At 45.7% G+C, this 20,772-nt stretch overlaps 1 protein-coding gene across 1 annotated transcript in view; it reads left to right on the forward strand.

Annotated features, from left to right (window-relative positions):
* Nucleotides 1-20,772, forward strand: part of ITGA9 (integrin subunit alpha 9) — a 337,384-nt gene that overhangs the window by 209,371 nt on the left and 107,241 nt on the right. The window contains 1 exon segment of the mRNA XM_027583039.2: nucleotides 8-158. Within this exon segment, the coding sequence (XP_027438840.2) occupies nucleotides 8-158 (151 nt within the window).

Consider the following 20,772-nt stretch of genomic DNA (forward strand, 5'->3'; position numbering starts at 1 on the left):
ATTGCAGTGTTGATGGAAAAACCCCCTATCTAGCTTTGGGGGCTGTGAAGAATATCTCCCTAAACATCTCCATCTCAAACCTCGGGGATGATGCTTATGATGCCAACGTGTCCTTCAACGTTTCCCGGGAGCTCTTCTTCATCAACATGTGGCAGAAGGTAAGGAAGGCACCCCTGAAAGAGAGTCTTTGTTCCATCGGGTGCATTTTCTGACTTTGATCATAGCTTGCAGTGTACAGTGATTCTGCAGAGACTGTTTTACTATGTGGGGTATCATTTGGAACTATGAGAATTTTTTCCTCCTGGACTTAGGAGGTGTGTTGGAGCAGTACCCATCTCTAACATTGTCTCCCACCGTTTCTCTCTCTTATGGAACCCTCTCCCTACCGTTTAATGTCTGACCCCTTCTCCGAACACTCATGTGTTCTAGAGAATTCCAGTTTTATGTCAGTAGTTGTGAATAACAAGATAAGAAATGAGGACAGATCACTGCTTATTATGCTTGTTATCACCCCTGGTGCACTTGATGTTTTCCATTAGGGGGTCACGTATGTCAGCCTGTGCTTTGACATGTTTGTTTATGATATATTTGAGTGAGTTGAGGAAATTAAATTATTGTCATGAACTGAGTGAGTTATTTTAGCACGAATTCATGTATTTGAATAAATTAAAGTTTAAGTAGAATGACTCTGAAAGGAAAAAGGAGTTGGTGGTATTCTCTCCTGTCCCATAATTCAACTCAACAAACCACCTATAGGAAGAAAAAAAGAATGAGTCTCCAGAAGGCAACAGGGATGAGTGGGCTCAGACAGACCTCACCCTCCCCGGTGGTTGTTCTGACTCTTGACAGCAGTTTTGAAGGCAATTCTTGCAGCTTTTCCAAGTGTTTACAACACAGAACTGCAGTGCCTTGATGTCTGTGTTAAAGGGAGCTAAGATCACTTTCTGAGGAACAGCTCTGCTCTGCCCACAGATGAGCACTTGGTGCACCTTCAAGCCAGTGGGCAAACTTTTGTTCAGACACAGATCCTGGCAGGCTCAGCAGTTTTGTTTTTGTTTTTGTTTTTTTAAGATTTCATTATTTATTTGAGAGAGAGAGAATGAGAGATAGCACGAGAGGGAAGAGGGTCAGAGGGAGAAGCAGACTCCCCGCTGAGCAGGGAGCCCGATGTGGGACTTGATCCCGGGACTCCAGGATCATGACCTGAGCCGAAGGCAGTCGCTTAACCAACTGAGCCACCCAGGCGCCCTAAGCTCAGCAGTTTTGATAGGATTATACCAACCTTGCCCAGCTTAGGGGGCAAGTGAATCCTATAGAGCGATCTGTAATGGTCACACTCCAAGAACTTTACAAGAGTTTATCTCAGACTCTCTGCTGCTTAATAGCTTTTAGGAGCCCCAGGGTTGGGGAGGCCACAAAAGCAATCAAGAGGGACTGTGAGAAAGGCATGCTTCCCATCTGTCTTCTACACCCTAAAAATTGTCCTGGTTTAAGCCCAGTCAAGAGAGAACCAAATATCTACAAGGTTCTAGTATCTCTGGCCCCACATAGAATCTCGTTTACAGAATTTCCTGTGCCATGATGCCATCTTCCTGTAGGGGGTGGCAGGAAAGGGGCTCACTCAAGGACAGAGCTGTAAAACTCATCTCTGTGGTAACCGAAAGGATGGGGTTGGTGACTGGGCCATCACATTGCAGATTCCTCTCACTTAGGACCTATGGGAGAAATTTCTCTCTGGTCTCAAAATTAGGAATAGCTGTGCTTTCCCTGAGTACTTTGGCTTATTTTTATCTGGAGGCACAGTCATTCCTTGTGACCAGGCTTCGCTCTCTCTGTTGTCTGCTAGAAAGTTCTGAGCTGGCCCCACTCTGTTGATATATAGGATTTGGTGGTAGTATATCACAAACTGTGTAGCTTCCTATGTATTACTCTATTTCCCTTCATCATAGTTTTCTTTTTAGCTTGGAGGCTGAATAATATTCTATCATAAAGTATACAATGGATTACCCTCAAATTCTTATTATGTAGATACTTCATTCCGGTTTTATTCTCTTTAATACTGTGATGAATGAGGGCGCCTAGGTGGCTCAGTCCGCTAAGTGTCCACAACTTTTGGGTTCAGCTCAGGTCATGATCTCAGAGCCCTGGGATCAAGCCCCACATCAGGCTCCCTGCTCAGCAAGGAGTCTGCTTGTCTCCCTCTCCTTCTGCCTCTTCCTCTGCTCATGTTCTCTCTCTTGCTCTCTCTCTCTCTTAAATAAATAAATCTAAAAAAAATACTGTGATGAATGTTTTTCACAGAGATTGCTATGAACAAATGATTATATTTTTAGTCTTGTTAACTATTTCGGGGATGTAATGTAGCATTTGTTGACCACCTACTATATACCAGGGGTGTTACATACACTTCCCATCCCCTCCTGCATGCGACCTGGGTGCATCTGCCATACTGGAGGGATGCTGCAGGGAAGAAGTGGGGAAGTAGGATGAGGCAGGGAAAAGGCTAAGGGTGTGTCATCATAAAAGGTAGCCTTGGTCTGATTAACAGGGTGGAAAGGGGTGGAGGGATGCCCAGGAGCACAGCAGAATTGTCTCCTCTTAAAGTGTCAGGAGAGCATCACTTCCACCCCTGTATCATATTGAGCACCTTGAGGTGTAGTAAGTAGCCCCCCCAAGGCATTCTGGATGAGGGGCTCTAGCCAGGTGAGGACAGTGTGCCTGAGAAGACCACAGATATGTCATTAGCTACGATAGCTGACCATTTTCATCTCTGTTCCATTGAATCCCAGCAACTTTTGGCACAGGGAGCCCTAGTTTCAATTTTTCAGAAAGTTGACAAGGTATCAGGGGCTCTTCGGGATGTGGGAAGCTTTAGTGTGAGAAAGGCAGCAGGGCACAGAGATATCCCGTAGCCACCATGGGGCAGGACCAACTAGAAAAACAATTAGGCAAAATGACCATCAATGTGGCAAGAGAAGGTAAAGAAACAAAAAGTCCTCTCCCGTGACCACAACCACAACTCTAACCGGAGATGTAAATGGCATCACTCAGCCGAGAGCCAGATTCTCACAGCACCCAGATGGGTGGTAAAGAGGAACCAGGAGAGCCCACTCACCCTGCACAGACCTAACAGAAACAACATGGACTCTACAAAAAGATTCTAACACATAAACCAAGAAAAGTGCAATTCAGGATACAGAAGGAAAGCATACCTTTTAGAAGGATTATTAATAGAAAACAAAAGTAAATTTTATTCTAGCATCCACTTTTCTTGATTAAATTCAAGAAAAAAAATGAGCACAGCAAAAGATCAGATAGTAGAACGATAAGCTGGGATGAAAATGAATGAACTGAGAGGCAAACAAAAATAAAGGTTGTAGATAGGGTAAGGAAATATAATGAAACCAAGAAAGCAATGGCAGAATTAAAATGTGTTATAATCAGGAAAGAGCAGAATTAGCAGTATGGAAAATTGATTCATTGTTATACAGGGCACATTTGAGATGGTCTCTGAGAATTCAGAGAAAAAGAACAAAACAATGAAGAAGAATGACAGAACTATAGCTGTGGAAAGTGAAGACCGGAGAAATCGGCAAAGAGCAGCGGCTCCATGATAGTTAGAAGACAGGAGTAGACAGCAAGGAAGGATCTCCATTCTCTTGACTGAGCTCTGCAAACGCCAGGCAAAAATATCGAGAGCACTTTACTGTCAACACACAGCTTCATGAGATTTTGAATTTGAAAAATATGAAAGTGATGCTACTGATACCTAACAGAAAACAAAGAAACCAGTGTTCCATAGGCTTCTTTTCTGTAACAGTATTAAAAAGTCAGAGAACCAGGTTCTCTGGTGAATTAGGAATTCTATACCCACCCAACTTGCCCTCCAATGTGAAGACAAAATAAAGACATCCTTGAATATATGAGAAATCATAGAGTTTGTTAACTGCCCAGTTTGGATTTCCCCAAAAGCAGACCCCAACACATGGTATAGGTACAGGCACTTTATCTGGGGAGTGATCTCAGGTGGCACTTGTGGGAGTGGTGAGTTTAGACAGGGAAAGGAGGAAAGACAGGACAGTGTGCCCTGATAAGCCGTGGGGAACTCGGGCTCTGTCCAGCTGCAGATCTTCAGAGAGATAGACTCTGTGGAGCACCCCTCACAATCACTCCCAGGGGTAAGGAAGCTGCTAGCGGATTTCTCCACCACCTCTTACCACACATCCACAGAGAATCACTCCAAGGGCATTCACTCCCTAGCACTTCCAGCCTTCTCTGGCTATGGGCCACCCTCCCTGGGGCGAGCAAACAACTCTGGCAGTGAGAAGTTGGAAGCCTTTGGCCTGGAGGGCACTGGCCTCAGGTGACCAACCCTCTGGTGGGTTCTAGGGAATGGGAGCAAGGCAACATCTGCTTCAGTGACTGTTAAAGCTTTAATAAGCATGAAACTGTTCCTGAGAAATAGGACACTTACAGATAAAGCACTCTGGAATACAGTCATGGAATAAAATGTTAAGGCCAAATAAACATAGACACAAGCAAAAACAAATTTTGCAAGCATTTAAAATAGTAAGCACATGTAAAAAAAATTATTGCCACAGTAAATACATAATTTTAAAACTTAATTAAAAAAATAAGCTTATAATATCAGTTATACCATAAAAATTTGAGAAGAAACTTAATCTCGTCACTCTTCCTGCCTCACATTCTTCAGAATGGAGTTTGGACTCCTCAGCTGTTCCCTGAGAGGCCATTCTGAGTGCATGCTTCCTGCCCTCCCTCTTCCCCAGCCTCATTGCTCACCACCCCCCCCCACTTGAATCCAGCTATAATCCCCTCCACCCCCATTTTCTTTAATCAACCTCTCTGCCCTCAGATCTCAGCTCAGATGCCTCACCTGGCTGCCCAGGTGGTGTGGGTGGGAGGGTGGGGGGCTAGCCCTCTGTCCAAAGCCGCAAGGCAGCTCAGGGCCTAGGCCCCCAAGGTCTCCAGTCTTCTGTGTCATCACACAGTTCAAGATGTATTCATTTCTGAGACTGAACAAAACATCTCCCCGAAGATGGACTTGTGGGGCCTCTCTAACACAAAGCTGCTTTCATAGATTTATGCCGGTTCTTTCCTGTAAGGGAAGGCTGCTTATAAAAAATGTGGGATGCACATGGACAACCATCTGCTGACTTTTCTCTCACCTCCATAAGCTAACTGGAAAACACTCTATAAAATAGGACTTAATGCGTTGGTGGCCACCAGCTGGTTGGCTGGTGGGCTGGCTGCAGCACAGCATACTGTGGTCATAGAGTGGCCTCCCGTGGAGCAGTGTGTGGGATCCCTTAGGGATGGGGGAGGGGCACAGTGGAAAGGGAGAAGAAAGAAGAATGGACAAAATGCATTTGGAGCACATCTGTATCACACCACCCCACGGTCATGTTCACAGTAGATTCTGTGTGAGCGACACCCGCAGAGCACCACTCCACAGACTTTGTGAATGGTGCCTGCTGGAGTTGTACAGCCACGTGGCCCCGGGGTCAAGATCAAGTTGAGTTTTAATTTCTTCGCCACGTTGCCATTCAGCACACAGGCTTTCGGCTCTTCTAGATGCCTCCGTGGAACAAGAATGCATTTGTTGGGACAGTAGTTATTAGGTACCTGCTAGGTGCCAAGGACCGAACCAGCTTCTAGAGGACCCAAAGGTAAGTAAGATCTGCTCTCTGCTCCCAAGGAACTCATGGCCTAGTGGGCTGTGAGGCACGTCAGCAAACAGAGCACAAGACACCAGCTACTGTCCAGATGCTGAAACATTGCCCTGCAGCAAGTGATGACTGTGACATCTAGTCTCGGGGTGCCCAAAGTCCCCAGATAAGTGCTTAGGGAAAGATGATGGGCCTCTGAATTATTGAAATCCACTGCTGCTGCCATTGCAGAGCAGGGGTGGGTGCGTGAGTTTATTTGGTGAAGAGGTGAGCTGGCTGGAGCCTGGTGAGAGGGCAGAGGAAAAAGGACAAGAGCCGTCCAGCAAGATGCAAAGAGGTGGCCAATGGGCGTCAAAGGGCCAGCAACATTCCTCGTGGCAGGGTGACCTCGGGATATTTGAGGAATGCGGATGTCTGCTGTCTGATGCTGAAGTTGCTTGTCAGTTGGGACTCCTGCACTCAGGAATGCCTCATGTGACTGAGACAGATAAACTCAAAGAAGGGGCTGGGTTCATGAGTACGTCTTCATGGCAGTGACTGTTAACGGCCCGCGTGGAAACAGACACGGATGTGGACAACTGTAAGCTCTAAGCTAGTGCAAGGGAGCTCCCGGGTGACCTTTGGGTACAAAGGGGATGCAGGAGCTTGCCATGCAGTTATAGAGGAGGCTATGCTGGGCGAGAAGGAAGAACAAGGGCAGGCCCCTGTCCTAGCCTCTTCTCTACAGTGTGAGTGTGTTCTTGGTGTGGATCTCCCAGATGCTGACCTTGAAGAAGGGAATTGAGGGCAATTCATTTGGGAAGTGCAACAACACTGGGAGGGAGGCAGAGCAGTGATAGACCAGTGGAGGCAGCTAATGAAGAGGGTGCTGTTAAACCAGCTGCCACAGTGGGCACTGGGGCTTAATCCCAGGACAATCCTGGGAAATTGTGCAAAACACAAACCTCAGGGTGGAGGGAGCTGGGGGATTTATACCCCCTCCCAAGGAGTCAGCAGTTGAAGCCTTCTAGAAGTACACCTTCCCCAGGACTTCTGTCCTGTAACGTGCATGGCCAGAGCAACGGTCCTGGTTCTGGAAAAATGCACAGAGATGTAGCCACTGGCAACTGGAAGTGGAGTGGAGCACCCTGAATGGTGCAGCACATCTGGGTGAGGCTCACCAGCACCTGCCAGAGATGCCTCCAGGGCTGGAAGCATTTACAACCAAAGCACCTCACTTTCTAGGCTTCCAGAAGTTGTAAGTTAGCCTAATGGAACTTTGCCAAGGTTCTAGCTTGAGAACTAGTGTGCACACTTCACAGTCTTACAGAAGTGGGGCAAGGCAAGGCAAGTATTGTAAATGGGACAGGGGCTTAGGTGTGGGACAGTGGGAAGCAGTGAAGACTGGAAAAATGGAGCCTCGTCCAGAGAAAGCAGCCAGCTTCCTGCAGCAGTCAGTGGTTGCCAGGTGGGAGCAGGGGCCGGTGCTGTCAGACCTCCTATTTTTCAATAAAAGCCAGAAATCCACATTTTTATGTGAAATCGCATGACTTTGCAGCTAATTAAAATGTTCTCCGAACATCCTGTGGGCCAAACACGTGTCCCACTGACCGCGTCCAGCCTGTAGGCCACCAATTTGTGACCTCCAGCTTCACTGTCTTCCATATGCTGAAGGCCCATTCTCCTGCCTGCCTGTTTGTCACACGGACCTGTATTTGTGATAGAACCAAGCGCGTCTGCGGGCTTGACTGCATTTCACACCCATCCCTGGGTGGCAGAGAAGCTAGCCAAAGAGATTGCAGTTTGCGGTTCAAGTGCGAGTGTATGTTTGAGGGAAGGAGAGAGTCAATTTACATGTAGTATCTGTAGCATTTTTTAAAGCCAGTGATGTTTTGAAAACTTTTCCCAGGCTGGGACATTTGTACTTTGCAGCAATTGCAAGCAGCAGCTAAGCTGGAGTTTGTGTTTCAGAAGTTCTTGGAAGTAACGTAGCAAGCAGCCAACATGAGGTAGAGGGAAAGCGAGGTTCTTATGACCATCAGACACGGACGCAGAAACTCAGCTCTGTTTCTTGCAGGCCATGTGACCTTGAGCCAGGGGCCTTCTCTCTGTGCCTCAGTTTCTTTCTCTCTTTAAAATGAGATGTGCTGAGGATTAAATGGGGCCTATGCCAACTACTTGTATATCATTATGTAGCCACCATGGTACCCCTCTACACACAAGCACAAACTTTATAACTCGTTCATTTACTCAGAAGGTATATATTGTCCCCTACTTCAGAACAAGATTACATGCTGAGGGGGTGGAGGGAGAAAAACAAGAATATAAGACAAAGCTTGTAAGTCAGAGGGTGTTGACTCTTCCTTTTTAAACTAAAAATCAAGACTTGTGATTTTAACAAAGGGATTGCAGGGCTGAGTGTGCGCACATGGGTGTGTGCCTTCATAATGTCAAAAAACAGAGCTTGTGTTAAAGGGAACATATTTTTATATTTAACTAATAGCCTTTATTTTTTTAAAAAAAATAAAGTTACATGAAAAATAATGAAAAACTTGGTAAATAAAATGAGTACTGGGTGTTCTACATAAGTGATGAATCACTAAATTTTACTTCAGAAACTAATATTATGCTGTATGTTAACTAAAATTTAAAAAAAAAAACAACTTGATAAATGTATATCAGTTAAGTAAATGAGCTAGCTTTGGTAGCTCCTGTTTGTTTGCTTGTAATAATGCCTGTTGGTTTTTTTTTTTTTTTCATTTACTTACTATTTGCTGAAGTATTAGACTTTTTGGTTTGAGGATGTTGACTTTTTAAAATCCATTATATATAATGGTTCAAATATGTGATATGTGTGATGAATAATATCAGCATTTAGAGAATGAGGAAAATAATATACTCACCAAACAATGCAGGGCTAGGCCCTGAGTCTTGCAGATTGGGCAGGGAAAGGACCAGCCCAGAGGTCTGCAGGCCCAGTGAGGCCTGGTGGGGGAATCCGGGATTTTTATCAGGTAGATAGTGATGGGCCATCTGTGTTCTTCACTGAGGGTATGGACTGAGGAAATAGAAGAAAGGACAGAAGCTGGTGACATGCTGGAGGAAGAGCCAAGAAAGACCAAATAGGACAGGGAAGCCAGAAAGTGAGATTCAGTCTTGGGATTGCCAGAAGTGAAAGAGACCAGTGAGGAAGCAGGGGGAAGACCATGAATCCAGCCCAGAAAACAGAAACCTACCACTTAGAATGCATGTTAGAGCTTTCTGCACTTTCAGGTTCCTAAGAAATGTAGTTAGTGCTCAGCCCCGGTTGGTTGTAAGTCTCTGAATCTGGCTGACGTGTTTTGTGTCACCGTCTAACCTTCCTGAGAGACGAAGATGGAGGGCTGGGCCCTGTGTCTTTCTGTCTCCTCCTGTGACAGGGCCCAATGTAGGAAGCCTGATGACGTCCATTAGAAGTTGCGTGAAAGAAAGCTTAGTTTTGGTTTTTCTGAGGAGTGCTTTGAATTCCAAAGGAAACTTGGCCTCCAAGTTGGTTTAGGGGGCAGAAAAGCACCAGGTCAGCTTTTGCGGCGTTCCATGGCTTATTCTTTATGACAAAAGGCATAGAGGGTTTATAAGTTTGTTTTTCTTGTAAAGGGATCCTTCCAGTTTATATCTACCTTCACCATGGAAAGGCAATCTCTTTCTCTCAAGGGCTTCTCCCTTCTTGCTTTCAAGGCAAGCCGCTCAAGATGGCGCCAGGCGATAAAAATGATCCAGTTTCTAACCCGGATAGAGTGGGAAAGATTAGACACTTACATGTTTATATACCTTTATATTTGTGGGAGTGCCCTGGCCTGTTCTCAGACAGACGTTTCCACACAGAAGCTGCATCCGTACATGGGAACAAAACAAGATGTGTTCCATGGAGCTGGGAAGGCCCGCGTCATATCAGGAAGGGTTTGCAGGCAGGAATGCGTGCACCTCGTGCACCTCATCCGTTGGCGTTGGTGTGTAAGCGGATTTCAAACCGCCTGCCTTCACTCTGCCACTGCTCTCATTCATGGCAGGAACTGATTTTCATTGTGTTCCGCTTTCTCCGGTGTCTCTCGTCAAGTTAATAGTAGCCCGGAGTAAAACGCAACCCTTAGATGTTTACAGTCATCTTGGCTGGGCCATTAAGATGATGAATGTACTTGCTTCTTGCCCTTGTAAGGGAGCCCTGAGGGTGGATATCGATACTCAGAAAATAATAAGTCTTTTCCGCCCCTTCTCTGTTTTTAATCCAGTGCCCCAAGCCCCCTGGTGACTTTACCTTGAACTTCCTGCACAATGCCAGGCAGAAAAACCTCACCTAGCTCCCAGCCCATCTGAGGCTCTGATACAGCGGCAAGCTCTTTCCCTTTTTCTTCCCTTATTGGTCTTCCCCGTCCTGCATGTCAAAGGTCAATCCCAAGTTCCCTAGAGCCTTTCCCGTTTCTGAGCTATTTCTGCCTGTGCTGACCTTCCTCCTGGAACAGACAACAGTGGGTGGTAGGGAGCAGGTACCCTGAGGCCAGGTTCATAATTCCTCACCTGGATTACCTGTGGCCGTGGTGTTACCACTGTCTGGCCTTGCAGTCTGAGAGATTCTAACCCCTAGTGAAGCCGTGCCTGAGAGCCAAGCCGGGCCCTTCTTGTGGCGGGGGCCAGTGAGGAGGTGGTAGAGAAAGCCAGATGTCCATTTCCAATCACAACATGGCCTCAGTGTTCCACGGCGGGGCTCAGTTTTCACATATATGAAAAGCTTCATTTGTGTATTCACTGTGTTTGGAAGGAAGGCTATGTTTTGCTTTAGAAATGTCAACAGAGCTGCTGGACTTGAGTAAATCTATTTACTGATGGGGGGGCTACTTTAGAAAACATGTGTTAAACCTCTGGATTTTTTTTTTTTCTAATGAACTGCAAAACAGCAATTTAATAATTTCCTCTTTTAAGGGGAAAGGGGAGCCTTGGATTTTAAATCTTTTTCATAAAGCAGCACAACACCTCTTAAAAGGAAAGCCATGAAAATGGACTGCTAAGCCAAGGCAAACAAAAGAAAGTGAAAAAGATCAAGGAGAACATGGGTGTCTCAGGCTAGGTTTCCCTGAAGCAGATGTAGAGGGAGCGGGAAGCAGGACAGGGCAGGGCGTGGTCTCGGGCACAGTGCTGCGGAGGGTGGCCTCGGCCTCATCCTGCAGGGGAGCTCTGAAGGGTGAGTCACACCTCAGCAAGGTCCATCTCAAGGTCAGGAAGCTGGGCTTTTGTTCCCCCGTAGTACCAGTCATTGGTTAAGGGCCACCCACCGAGGAAGAAAAGTCCCAGGGCTTTCTGCCCTCTGAGGGTGACGTGTGGGCACGGTGGCCTACCAGGCAGAGGGCAGACCTCCAAGGAAGACGCACGGGTGCTGGCTCTTGGAGGAAAACACATGCTGGAGCCAGAAGGTGGGCACCTAGACGGGGTCCCAGGGGAATCTGGAGGAACCCTGGAAGTGTTGGCAATAGTAGGATTGCCGTCTACTGGCGTTCCTTGCGTTCTGAAGGCTGTGTCATAAGCATATTGACAAAGATGCAGCTCTTGTGGTGTGTGTGTGACATTCTCAGGTGATAGTGCCAGTGGCACACAGGATATTTCTGCCAGCATCAGAATTAAGGAACCAGCAGATGTAGATGCCCTTGGAATTTAACGGAGAATCCGAATGCATAGCCACATCCTGTGACGATCCAGCTTGCTAGAACTAGCATTCCATCCCTTTGAGGCCAGAAGGGCCAGTAGCCTCACTGCTTCCCGAGAGCCACTGGCCTTGTTTGTATCCAGGTGCCTGTATCCTGGACTGGCCAGCCCGTCTTCTTCCTGAAGCAAGTGGATTGAACAACTGATTTTAAAAATAGTTAGGAATGTGTTTGGCTGCAGGTAACAGGAAGGCCAGCTTGTAGCAGCTGATCCTAATGGGATTTTGATTTTTCTTTTGTAATAATAAATATAGAAGTGGACAGGCCAGGACTGGTAGGCACCTGTGTGATCTTGTGCCATCAAGAAACCTAGTTCTTTGGTCTTTGCACTCAGCCTTTCTTCACACTTGTTGTTTCTTGGTTTCCACTTCCAGCTCTGCAGCTGCGTTCCAGGCAGTAAGAAGAGGAAAGATAAAAGCCCTGCCCCCTTTTACTTATTTTTTATGTTTTTATTTCAAATCCAGTATAGTTAACATACGGTGTTGTATTAGTTTCAGGTGTACGATAGAGTGATTCAACAATTCTATCCTCAGTGCTCCTCACCTGCGTCACCCATCCCCTACCCACCTCCCCTGCGGTCACCATCAATTTGTTCTCTGTAGTTAAGAGTCTGTTGTTTGGTCTGTCTCCCCCCCGCCACCTCCTTTTTTAAATTTGTTCATTTGTTTCTTAAATTCCACATATGAATGAAATTGTATGGTGTTTGTCTTTCTCTGACTCACTTATTTTGCTTAGCATCCTATTCTCTAGAGCCAATCCATGAGGTTGCAAATGGAAAAATATCATTCTTTCTTATGGCTGAGTAGTATTTTATTATATATGTACACCACCTCTTCTTTATCCATTCATCTTTCGATGGGACACTTGGGCTACTTCCATAATCTGGTTATTGTAAATAATGCTGCTATAAAAATAAGGGTGCGTATATCTTTTTAAATAATGTTTTTCTATTCTTTGGGGAAATACCCAGTAGTGGAATTACTGGATCATAGGGTAGTTCTATTTTTAACTTTTTGAGGAACCTCCCTACTGTTTTCCCACAGTGGCTGCCCCAGTTTGCATTCCCACCAACAGTGCAAGAGGGTTCCTTTTTCTCCACATCCTTGCCAACACTTGTTGTTTCTTGTGGTTTTGATTTTAGACATCCTGACAGGTGTGAGGCGATATCTCATTATAGTTTTGATTTGCATTTCCCTGATGATGAGTGATGTGGAGCATCATTTCATGTGTCTGTTGGCCATCTGTATGTCTTCTTTGGAGAAATGTCTGCTCATGTCCATTTTTAAAATGGATTATTTGGGGTTTCTTGGTGTTGAGTTGTATAAGTTCTTTATATATTTTAGATAGTAACCCTCTATCAGATATATCATTTGCAAATATCTTCTCCCATTCTGTAGTTTGTCTTTTAGTTTTGTTGATTATTTCCTTTGTTGTGCAAAGCTTTTTATTTTGAAGTAGCCCCAACAGTTTCTTTTTGCTTTGGTTTCCCTTGCCTCAGGAGACATATCTAGAAAAACGTTGCTTTGGCCAGTGTCAAAGAAATTACCGCCTGTGCTCCTTTCTAGGATTTTGATGGTTTCAAGTCTCACATTTAGGTCCTTGATCCATTTTGATTTGTTTGTATATACGGTGTAAGAAAGTGGTTCAGTTTCATTCTTTTGCATGTAGCTGTCCAGTTAGGCCTGCCCCCTTTTAAATAGCTTTCCTGAAGCCCCACTTAGCATTTTCCAAGTACCTCTCATTGGCCAGAACCGTGTCATAGGGCCCCCCGTAGGCCACAATAGAGGCTAAGAGATGAGTTTTCTGAGCTGGGCACATTGCTGCCTCAAATACAGTCCGGTTCTGCCTATGGGGAGGAAGGGAAGAGTGGTGATCGAGAGGCATTAGTGAAACCTGAGAGGGGTTGTTTACAAGTACATGTCTCTGAGAAGCAGCAGAAAGGGGGAAGGAGAGAGGATGAATCACAGACAAACAGGCAAATGACTGGCATGATCACTGTCTCATTTTCCTTTTGCTAAAGTTCCTTCAGGCTCTGCCTTACTGCATTTAGGATATTTTAAAGTCATCATCAAGAATACCTGTTGGGAAGATCTGGCTTGGCCATGGTCAAGTGTCGCAGAGCACCCGAAGTGAACCAGCAGGTGACACGACTCAGTTCGGTCTTATCAAGCAGCAGTGCCCAGTGAAATCTACTCCGGTAGATGTCAGACCCTGATAACTTATAAGGTGACCTTTTTCTGTCTGCCTTATCTATCTTCATTGACATAGGCATTTCTTATTTTCACGAGATGAAGCCATTCCAATGATAATGTCAACAGATTTGGATTTGGGGCCTCCCACGAAGGTGCCACCACAGCTCTCTATCCAGGCCAACCTGCACTAGAAAGGCCAGCATCCAGTACCCCGTCCTCCTGACTGTTTGGTGTATATATTTCCAGTCCCTTCTTCACTGTTCTATTTTTGTGCTGTGTCTAGTTTGGCATCTTCCTTCTTAAAATGTGGAGCCCAGGCCTGAACTGCCACCCAATGAGTCCAGTATAGAATTAGTACTGCCCCAGTTCTATTAATGTGGCAGCCACAGCACAATTATATTCATTTGTGATGCATTTACTCTATTTTTCTTCTAGTTTTTTAATGCTGTTTGGAAGTTTAGTTGTGTCATTTATAGTCTTCCTACTCAAAATATGATCACAGACCAGCAGCGTGGCATCACCTAGGATCAGTTAGCTTGTTAGAAATGCAAACTCTTGGGGCGCCTGGGTGGCTCAGTCACTTAAGCATCTGCCTTCAGCGCAGGTCATGATCCCATGGTCCTGGGATCGAGCTCTCATCGGGCTCCCTGCTCAGTCTGCTTCTCTCTCTGCCCCTCCCACTGCTTGTGCTCACTCTTTTTCTCTCTCTCTCAAATAAATAAATAAAATCTTAAGAAAAAAAAAAGAAAGAAAGAAATGCAGACTCTTAGACCAGACCACCCCAGGCCTGTTGAATCAGGGTCTGCATTTAACAAGATCCCTGGGTATTTGTACACATAGCAAAATTTGAGGTTGGTCATAGCTCCTGACTTTAGGTCATCTAACTTGGTAACTTACCAAGACATTGATAAGACCCCTTAAATGCACTTGGAGCAACGGGCCTGGTGGGCTCCAAGTGTGATATCTTGTGGGTAGACATGGAACCATTTGCTGAGTAGACGGGGAGGGAAGGAATAGATGTTTCTGGAGCATTCTTCAGGCACTGTACTGGTGCTTTATTTCACTGAATCTTCACCACAGCCTTGTGTGATGGGTGCTCTTATTCCAACGTATAGATGAAGGAAGAGAAACTCACAAGATGAAAGGAACACGATCATTTTTATGCTCAAGACTCATAAAGGTTAACAAGACTGAGGTCACACTAGAAAGTGGCGAGCTGGTGCTGACGTCACCTTCTGGCCCAGATTTCATTGTCTTATCTGCCAGGAAATCTCTCAGATGCTTTGCCAACAATGTGGTTGGCTAACCAGGGAAATTAGTCTCTGCCTCTGTGGTTAGAGGTAATGCTGTTTCTCTCTAGCATTAACTGTTAAAATGGCAGCCATTTAGGGGCTACCCATGCAGGAAGCAATGAGGTGGGCTCTTCCCTAAAGGAAAAGAAGCTAATTGGTACATATGCTGGAGGAAACAGAGAAGCCCCAAGTCAAGGAGAGATCTTGAGGGATCCAAAAGAAAGTCTCAAGACAGCTTAGAGTGGTCAAGGGGAGCCCTTCATGGGGTGAGAAAGTCACTCACAACCACGAGCACAGCTGCCATGGACTAAGATGGAGAGAAAGAAAAGAAAAAAATGTCCCCTGGGCCAAAGAGTGGGCTGTGCTTGAAATCAGCTGTGTTGTTACCAGGTAATATACAAGACAAGTAGGAATCCAGTCTTCTTTCTGGACCCATCACAGCTAGTAGCACAGTTAATCACCTCCCTTTTTATGTCCTTTTTTGTTTTTAGTCTTCAGTAGCCTGTTTTGAGATATAATTTACACAGTGTAAAATGCACTCATCTTAAGGATAGAGATCTGTAATTTTTATATATGTTGATACCCATCTAGCCACCACCCACATCAAGAATGAGAACATTTCTAGCAGTTCAGGAAGATGTCTGAAATGGGATCCTAATCCCTCCAAACCTTCCATTTGCAGGAAATAGCAACTCCCTTCCTCTTGCCCCTGCCCTTCTCTCTCACCTCTGCATCTGTTTCACAAATGGCCCATTGGCTAGACCTCCCGAATATAGCCATAATCCAACCACTTTGCACCATCACCACTGCTCCCATCCTGGTCCAAGTCCCCACCTTATTTCACCTGATTATTGACTGCAGTAGCTTCCTTCATAATTAGTCTCCCTGCTTCCACCCTTGTCCCTTTACACTCCTTTGCCTGCACCTTCCAGTGGCTTCCCAGCTCACTGTAAACTTCATTCTTTGCAATACCTGTAAGACTCTGTAAGATCTGAATCCGTTAGTTGCTGCCTCTCTGAACACATTTCCTATGACTCTTCCCCTTGCCCTCTCCACTGTAGCCACCATGACCTCCTTGCTGTTCCTTGCAACACACCAAGCTTGTTGCTGCCTCAGGGCCTTCGCACAGGCTCTTCTGTCAGATATCCAAATGGCCCAGTTCCTCAGTTCCTTCCTGTCTTGGCTCACATGTCACCTGATTAGAAATACTGTACTGTTCTAAACACCCCCATCATATCCCCATACCCTGATTTTTTCCATAGAACTTATTACCATCTGATGTACTACTTGTTTTGCTGATTGTCTTAGCCCTCCCACTGGACTATAAGTTCCATATAGTATGGAATCACTTTTTATTCATCAGTTCATCCCTGACACCTATAGCAGTGCCTGGGATATAGTCAGATGTCAATATTGTTCCATGAATAAATGAATGGATGGCAAATGGGTATATAGAGAGATGAAGGATATTTCTATCCTTCTGTGTACTTTATGGTTACTTTGTCAGTTACCGTTAAGTTTTAGACTGCCCTAGGACTTTCTAAGTGCTAAGTGCTCTTTTTAAACGACTTGGTGGTTTGGAGAGGTATGCTATTTTCTTATCTCCCTAGAAAGGCAAACCACAAAGACTCCCAAGAACTGGAGCAATGCTACCCCCACCTGGTGAGAGAGTCTTGCTGTGTAGGATCAGGCCTGACCTGATGAGCTGGTTCAGTCCTTTGGTGCCGAAAGTCACTTGGTGCCGAGGGACCCTGTGTGGTGTCTGTGCCATGTGGGGTGACAGGCCATGCAGATTCCCCTGCGCGCCCTCATTTGAGGCCAGCAGCGTTTTCCTGACAGAGCAGTCCTCTCTGTCCATGCATTTCTGCCCTAGGTTTGCAGGTCCTTGGTTGGCCTGGGAATGTGAGCAGTAGTCCCACAGGCTTGAAAATCATCTACGCTCTGGGTTCTTTCAAAGAACAAAAAGTAGCACACATGTCTTCCTTAGGTTTCCCCAGAAGCAAACCCAGAGAAAAGAATTCAAATGCAAGGTATTTGTTGCAGAGACAAAGGCAGAAGTTTGGGGGATGGGGGGGGCAGGTAGAGTGAGAGAAAGAAAAGAAAGCAGCAGACGAAAGGTAGGTCCTCAAGCTAGGTATACTGTGGGCGACTGGGTCTCCCACTGGGGAGCTCTGGGCTCTAAGATCAGACAGCTCAGAGCTAGCTGCCCCAGGGGGGAGGGTCTGGGGCTTTCTCCGCACTCCCCACAGTCACTGGTTGAGGGCTGCTCCCGGAGGGCATTACTATCCCGAAAGCTTCTGGCCTGCCTTGCTTAGAGGCCACAGCATCTCTGTCACTAGAGAAAGCCCTCCAGTGAAAAACTGCAGGTGTCCCAGCTGGAGAGCCAGAGCCAGGGATATGGACCAACAGGGTCTGCTAGGACTGCCCCCACCCCAACAAGAAATCTCACAGTCACGGTTGACCTCCGATTCCTCAGTCACTGGCCACATTTCTTTCTTTTTCACTTGCTTTTTTCTGGTGCTCACGCAGATAGAGGGAAGGAGATGGAAGAGCAGTCGCAGGCTGTAGGATTTAAGGTGATTGGAGCAAATACAGGCCTCAAACTACCCCGGGGTATCTGGAAGCATTGGCCTCAGGTTGACAGACACGAGGCGGGCCCCCTCTGCTTTCAGGGAGCTCCCAGAGCCTGTGGGGCAGGTAATATGACCTCACAGGCACAGAGCCCACTAGAGGTGTGGCTCAGGACCCATTTTTTGGCAGGCGAAAGAGTGAGTTACTTGGTGCTTGAGGGGCCTGATTTTAGCGAAGACTGCCAACATGCATGAGCCACTAACAGGGCTTACACAATGGGAGTGCAGAGCTACTTGTGAGTGGGGGCGGGGGGGGGTATGCAGAGTCGTTATAATCACCCATTGTCGCCTCTCAGGAACCCATTTTAAAAAGCAGAAACTGAGGCTCCAAAAGGATCAGGTAGTTCCAAGAAACAGCACAGCTGGGATATGAGCCCAGGCCAAGGCTACGTTTTGTTCACTATGCTCACGCCTCTCCCAAGTGAAGGTTTGCCTTCACCCAAGGGAAATGTGTGTGTGTGTGTGTGTATGTGTGTGACAGCGACAGCCGCTCGGGGGTCCCTGCACGTGGCAAGGTGGTTAGAGCTGTGCATTGAGACGTCTCCACAGAGGTTTTAGTTTTGCTCTGAGAAAGTGAAAAGCAGGACCTCGGGGAGCCCCCAGCCTTTGACTGGAGAGCCCTGTTCCCTTTGCACTTGGCTTCACTGCGGCAGGCAGACACAGCTCTCCGAAGCTTTGCCAGAGGGGAATGAGGAAAACTGGGGCTGCCGGTGTCTGGGGCTGAGCAGAGGGTGGTTCTGGCAGGAGAGGTGGGGCTGTATCCGGGAGTGGGGGAGCTGCCGCCGAGCACCTTGCTATGAGATCAGCTGCAGGAGAGGAGCGGCCAGCACTCCTCCTAAGGATGCCATGTTTCTGAAAGTCACAGTTTGGAAATACACCATCACAGGGCCGAGCATCTCCATAATGAAAGCCCAGCCTTTCTGAATGCAGCTTGGCCCTCCTCTGAGCAGAGGTGTGAGAATTCCGTAGACATCCACTGAGCACCTCAGTGGTGTCTGGAGAGGCCCAGGACTCAGAGATGGAGCAGGTGTCTGCTCTGCCTCTGGGAAGGGCACAGCAGAGCCTGGTGTGGGGGTGAGGGGGGTCCTGTTGCTGTCCAAGCCTGGGACGGGTGTCAGTTCTGCTCAGCAGGAAGATCTGCTATGATCCCACAGCACAGTGATGACCGCTAGGAATTGTTGGCGTATGTCTCAAATTTTTTCTTGTATTTTTATGTACTTATTTATGCATTCGAATATATATTTTATGAGAGGACATGTGGAGTATTTTATGCATATCCTACCACAACATTTGCCAATAACATTTATCCCCAATTTGTCCTTTGTTTTTTAACTTTATTTGTGACAATTAGCCCGACAGAAGTCTTTAACTCTTATATAGTCAAATTCATTCATCTTTTTCTTTATGTGTCATTTCTGACTTTGGTGTTGGCTTAGAAATTCCTCCCCATCGGGGTGCCTGGGTGCCTCAGTCAGTTGAGCATCTGCCTTCGTCTCAGGTCATGATCTCGGGGTCCTGGTGTTGAGTCCTGCATCGGGCTGTCCTCTCAGTGGGGAGTCTGCTTCACCCTCTCCCCTGTGATCTCTCTCACTTTCGCTCTATCTCAAATAAATAAATCTGAAAAAAAAGAAAAAAAAACTCCTCCCCATCTCCAGATACCTACCCAATATGTATCCATACTTCCTAGTTTCATTTTTCTCTCACACTTAAATTTTCAGTCCGTCTTTGGTGGAATTTACCTTGGTGTGAGGAGAAAAATATACAGATCCAACTTTACTTTTTCCAGATAGTCCGGATGTCTCCAAAAGATTTGTTAAACACCCCATTACCCACCCACACCACCCCTGACTTGAAGTCACCATCTTCTTCTTATTCTGAGTTCCCATTTACATTTGGATCCATTTCTGGATTTCTGTGTTCTGTCCCCTGATCTGCGTACCTCAAGGAGACATCAATGCAGCTTTAATTGCTGAAGCTTCATATGACAGCTTAACATCTTGAAGAAGCAATGTCTCCCTTAGCACTTGACTTCTTCAACTTTTCCTGCCTAAAGTCACATGCTTATTTTTTCAAATCATTCCTATAAGTTCAGAAAAATTCCATTGCAATGTGATTGGAATTACTTTAAATATGTACTTTAATTTTGGAAGAACACACACATTTTTCAGTTTTCAGATTTCTCATCCAAGAATCTACTCTGTCCATTTACTCTTCCTTTCTGTCCCTCAGAAGAATATCATCATTTCCCCCACTGAGGTCCTGGCCTCTTGTTATTCCTGGATATTTGCTGTTGTAAATATTATATATTTTGGGAAATCTATTATATTTTTTAGAAAATCCATGGTATTTTCTTTAAAGATTTTATTTATTTGAGAGAGAGAGAATGAGAGAGAGCACGAGAGGGAGGAGGGTCAGAGGGAGAAGCAGACTCTCCGCCGAGCAGGGAGCCCGATGCAGGACTCGATCCCGGGACTCCAGGATCATGACCTGAGCCGAAGGCAGTCGCTTGACCAACTGAGCCACCCAGGCGTCCAGAAAATCCATAGTATTTTTTAACTGGCTCTTAAATAATATGAAAAAAAAAAAGCTTTCAGGTTTGGTATGAGTTTAACTGGTGATTTTTTTTGAACTTGTACCTTAGCTTTTGAGTTTCATTCATCTTGGCCCGTCTTAGGTAGAAATTATAACCTATGCAAATAATGATTTTGCCCCTCCCTTTTAATATTAAAATCTTACTTCCTCTCCCAGAGGAGTACCCTGCCTCTCACTTCAAGGCAGGTTGAAGATCAGTGGGCATAGTGAGCATCCTTCTCATTCTCAACTGTAATGGGTCACGATGGTGGTTATAGACCTGAGTTCTATGTTTTATTAATCATATTAAGGAAGTGCATTAACATGGATGAGCACTGACATCCTGTCAAATATATTTTCAGTCTATTTGTAAGATCTGTGCAAACCTGAAGAGCTTTTAGGCATGAAAAGGAATGGTCACTTCCATTAGTATGATGTCTAATACCCAAGTCACTTATTTTCAAACAATTACCATTTTACAAATACTCACTTACATAGTGCTTACATAACTTGTAAGTCAAAAACATGGATTTCAGGGGCTTAGGTTGAACCATATGAAATTGATATTATTGTCACTCAAAGATAGCCAAATATTGGCAGTGTCAGGTGGTTCAACCTAATAGATTTTCTCATTTAGCTTTGAACACAAGCTAAATCACTTAACTTTTTCATAAATCTCAGACTCT

This window comes from Zalophus californianus, chromosome 1 (genome assembly GCF_009762305.2).
Source record: "Zalophus californianus isolate mZalCal1 chromosome 1, mZalCal1.pri.v2, whole genome shotgun sequence".
NCBI classification, from domain to species: domain Eukaryota; kingdom Metazoa; phylum Chordata; class Mammalia; order Carnivora; family Otariidae; genus Zalophus; species Zalophus californianus.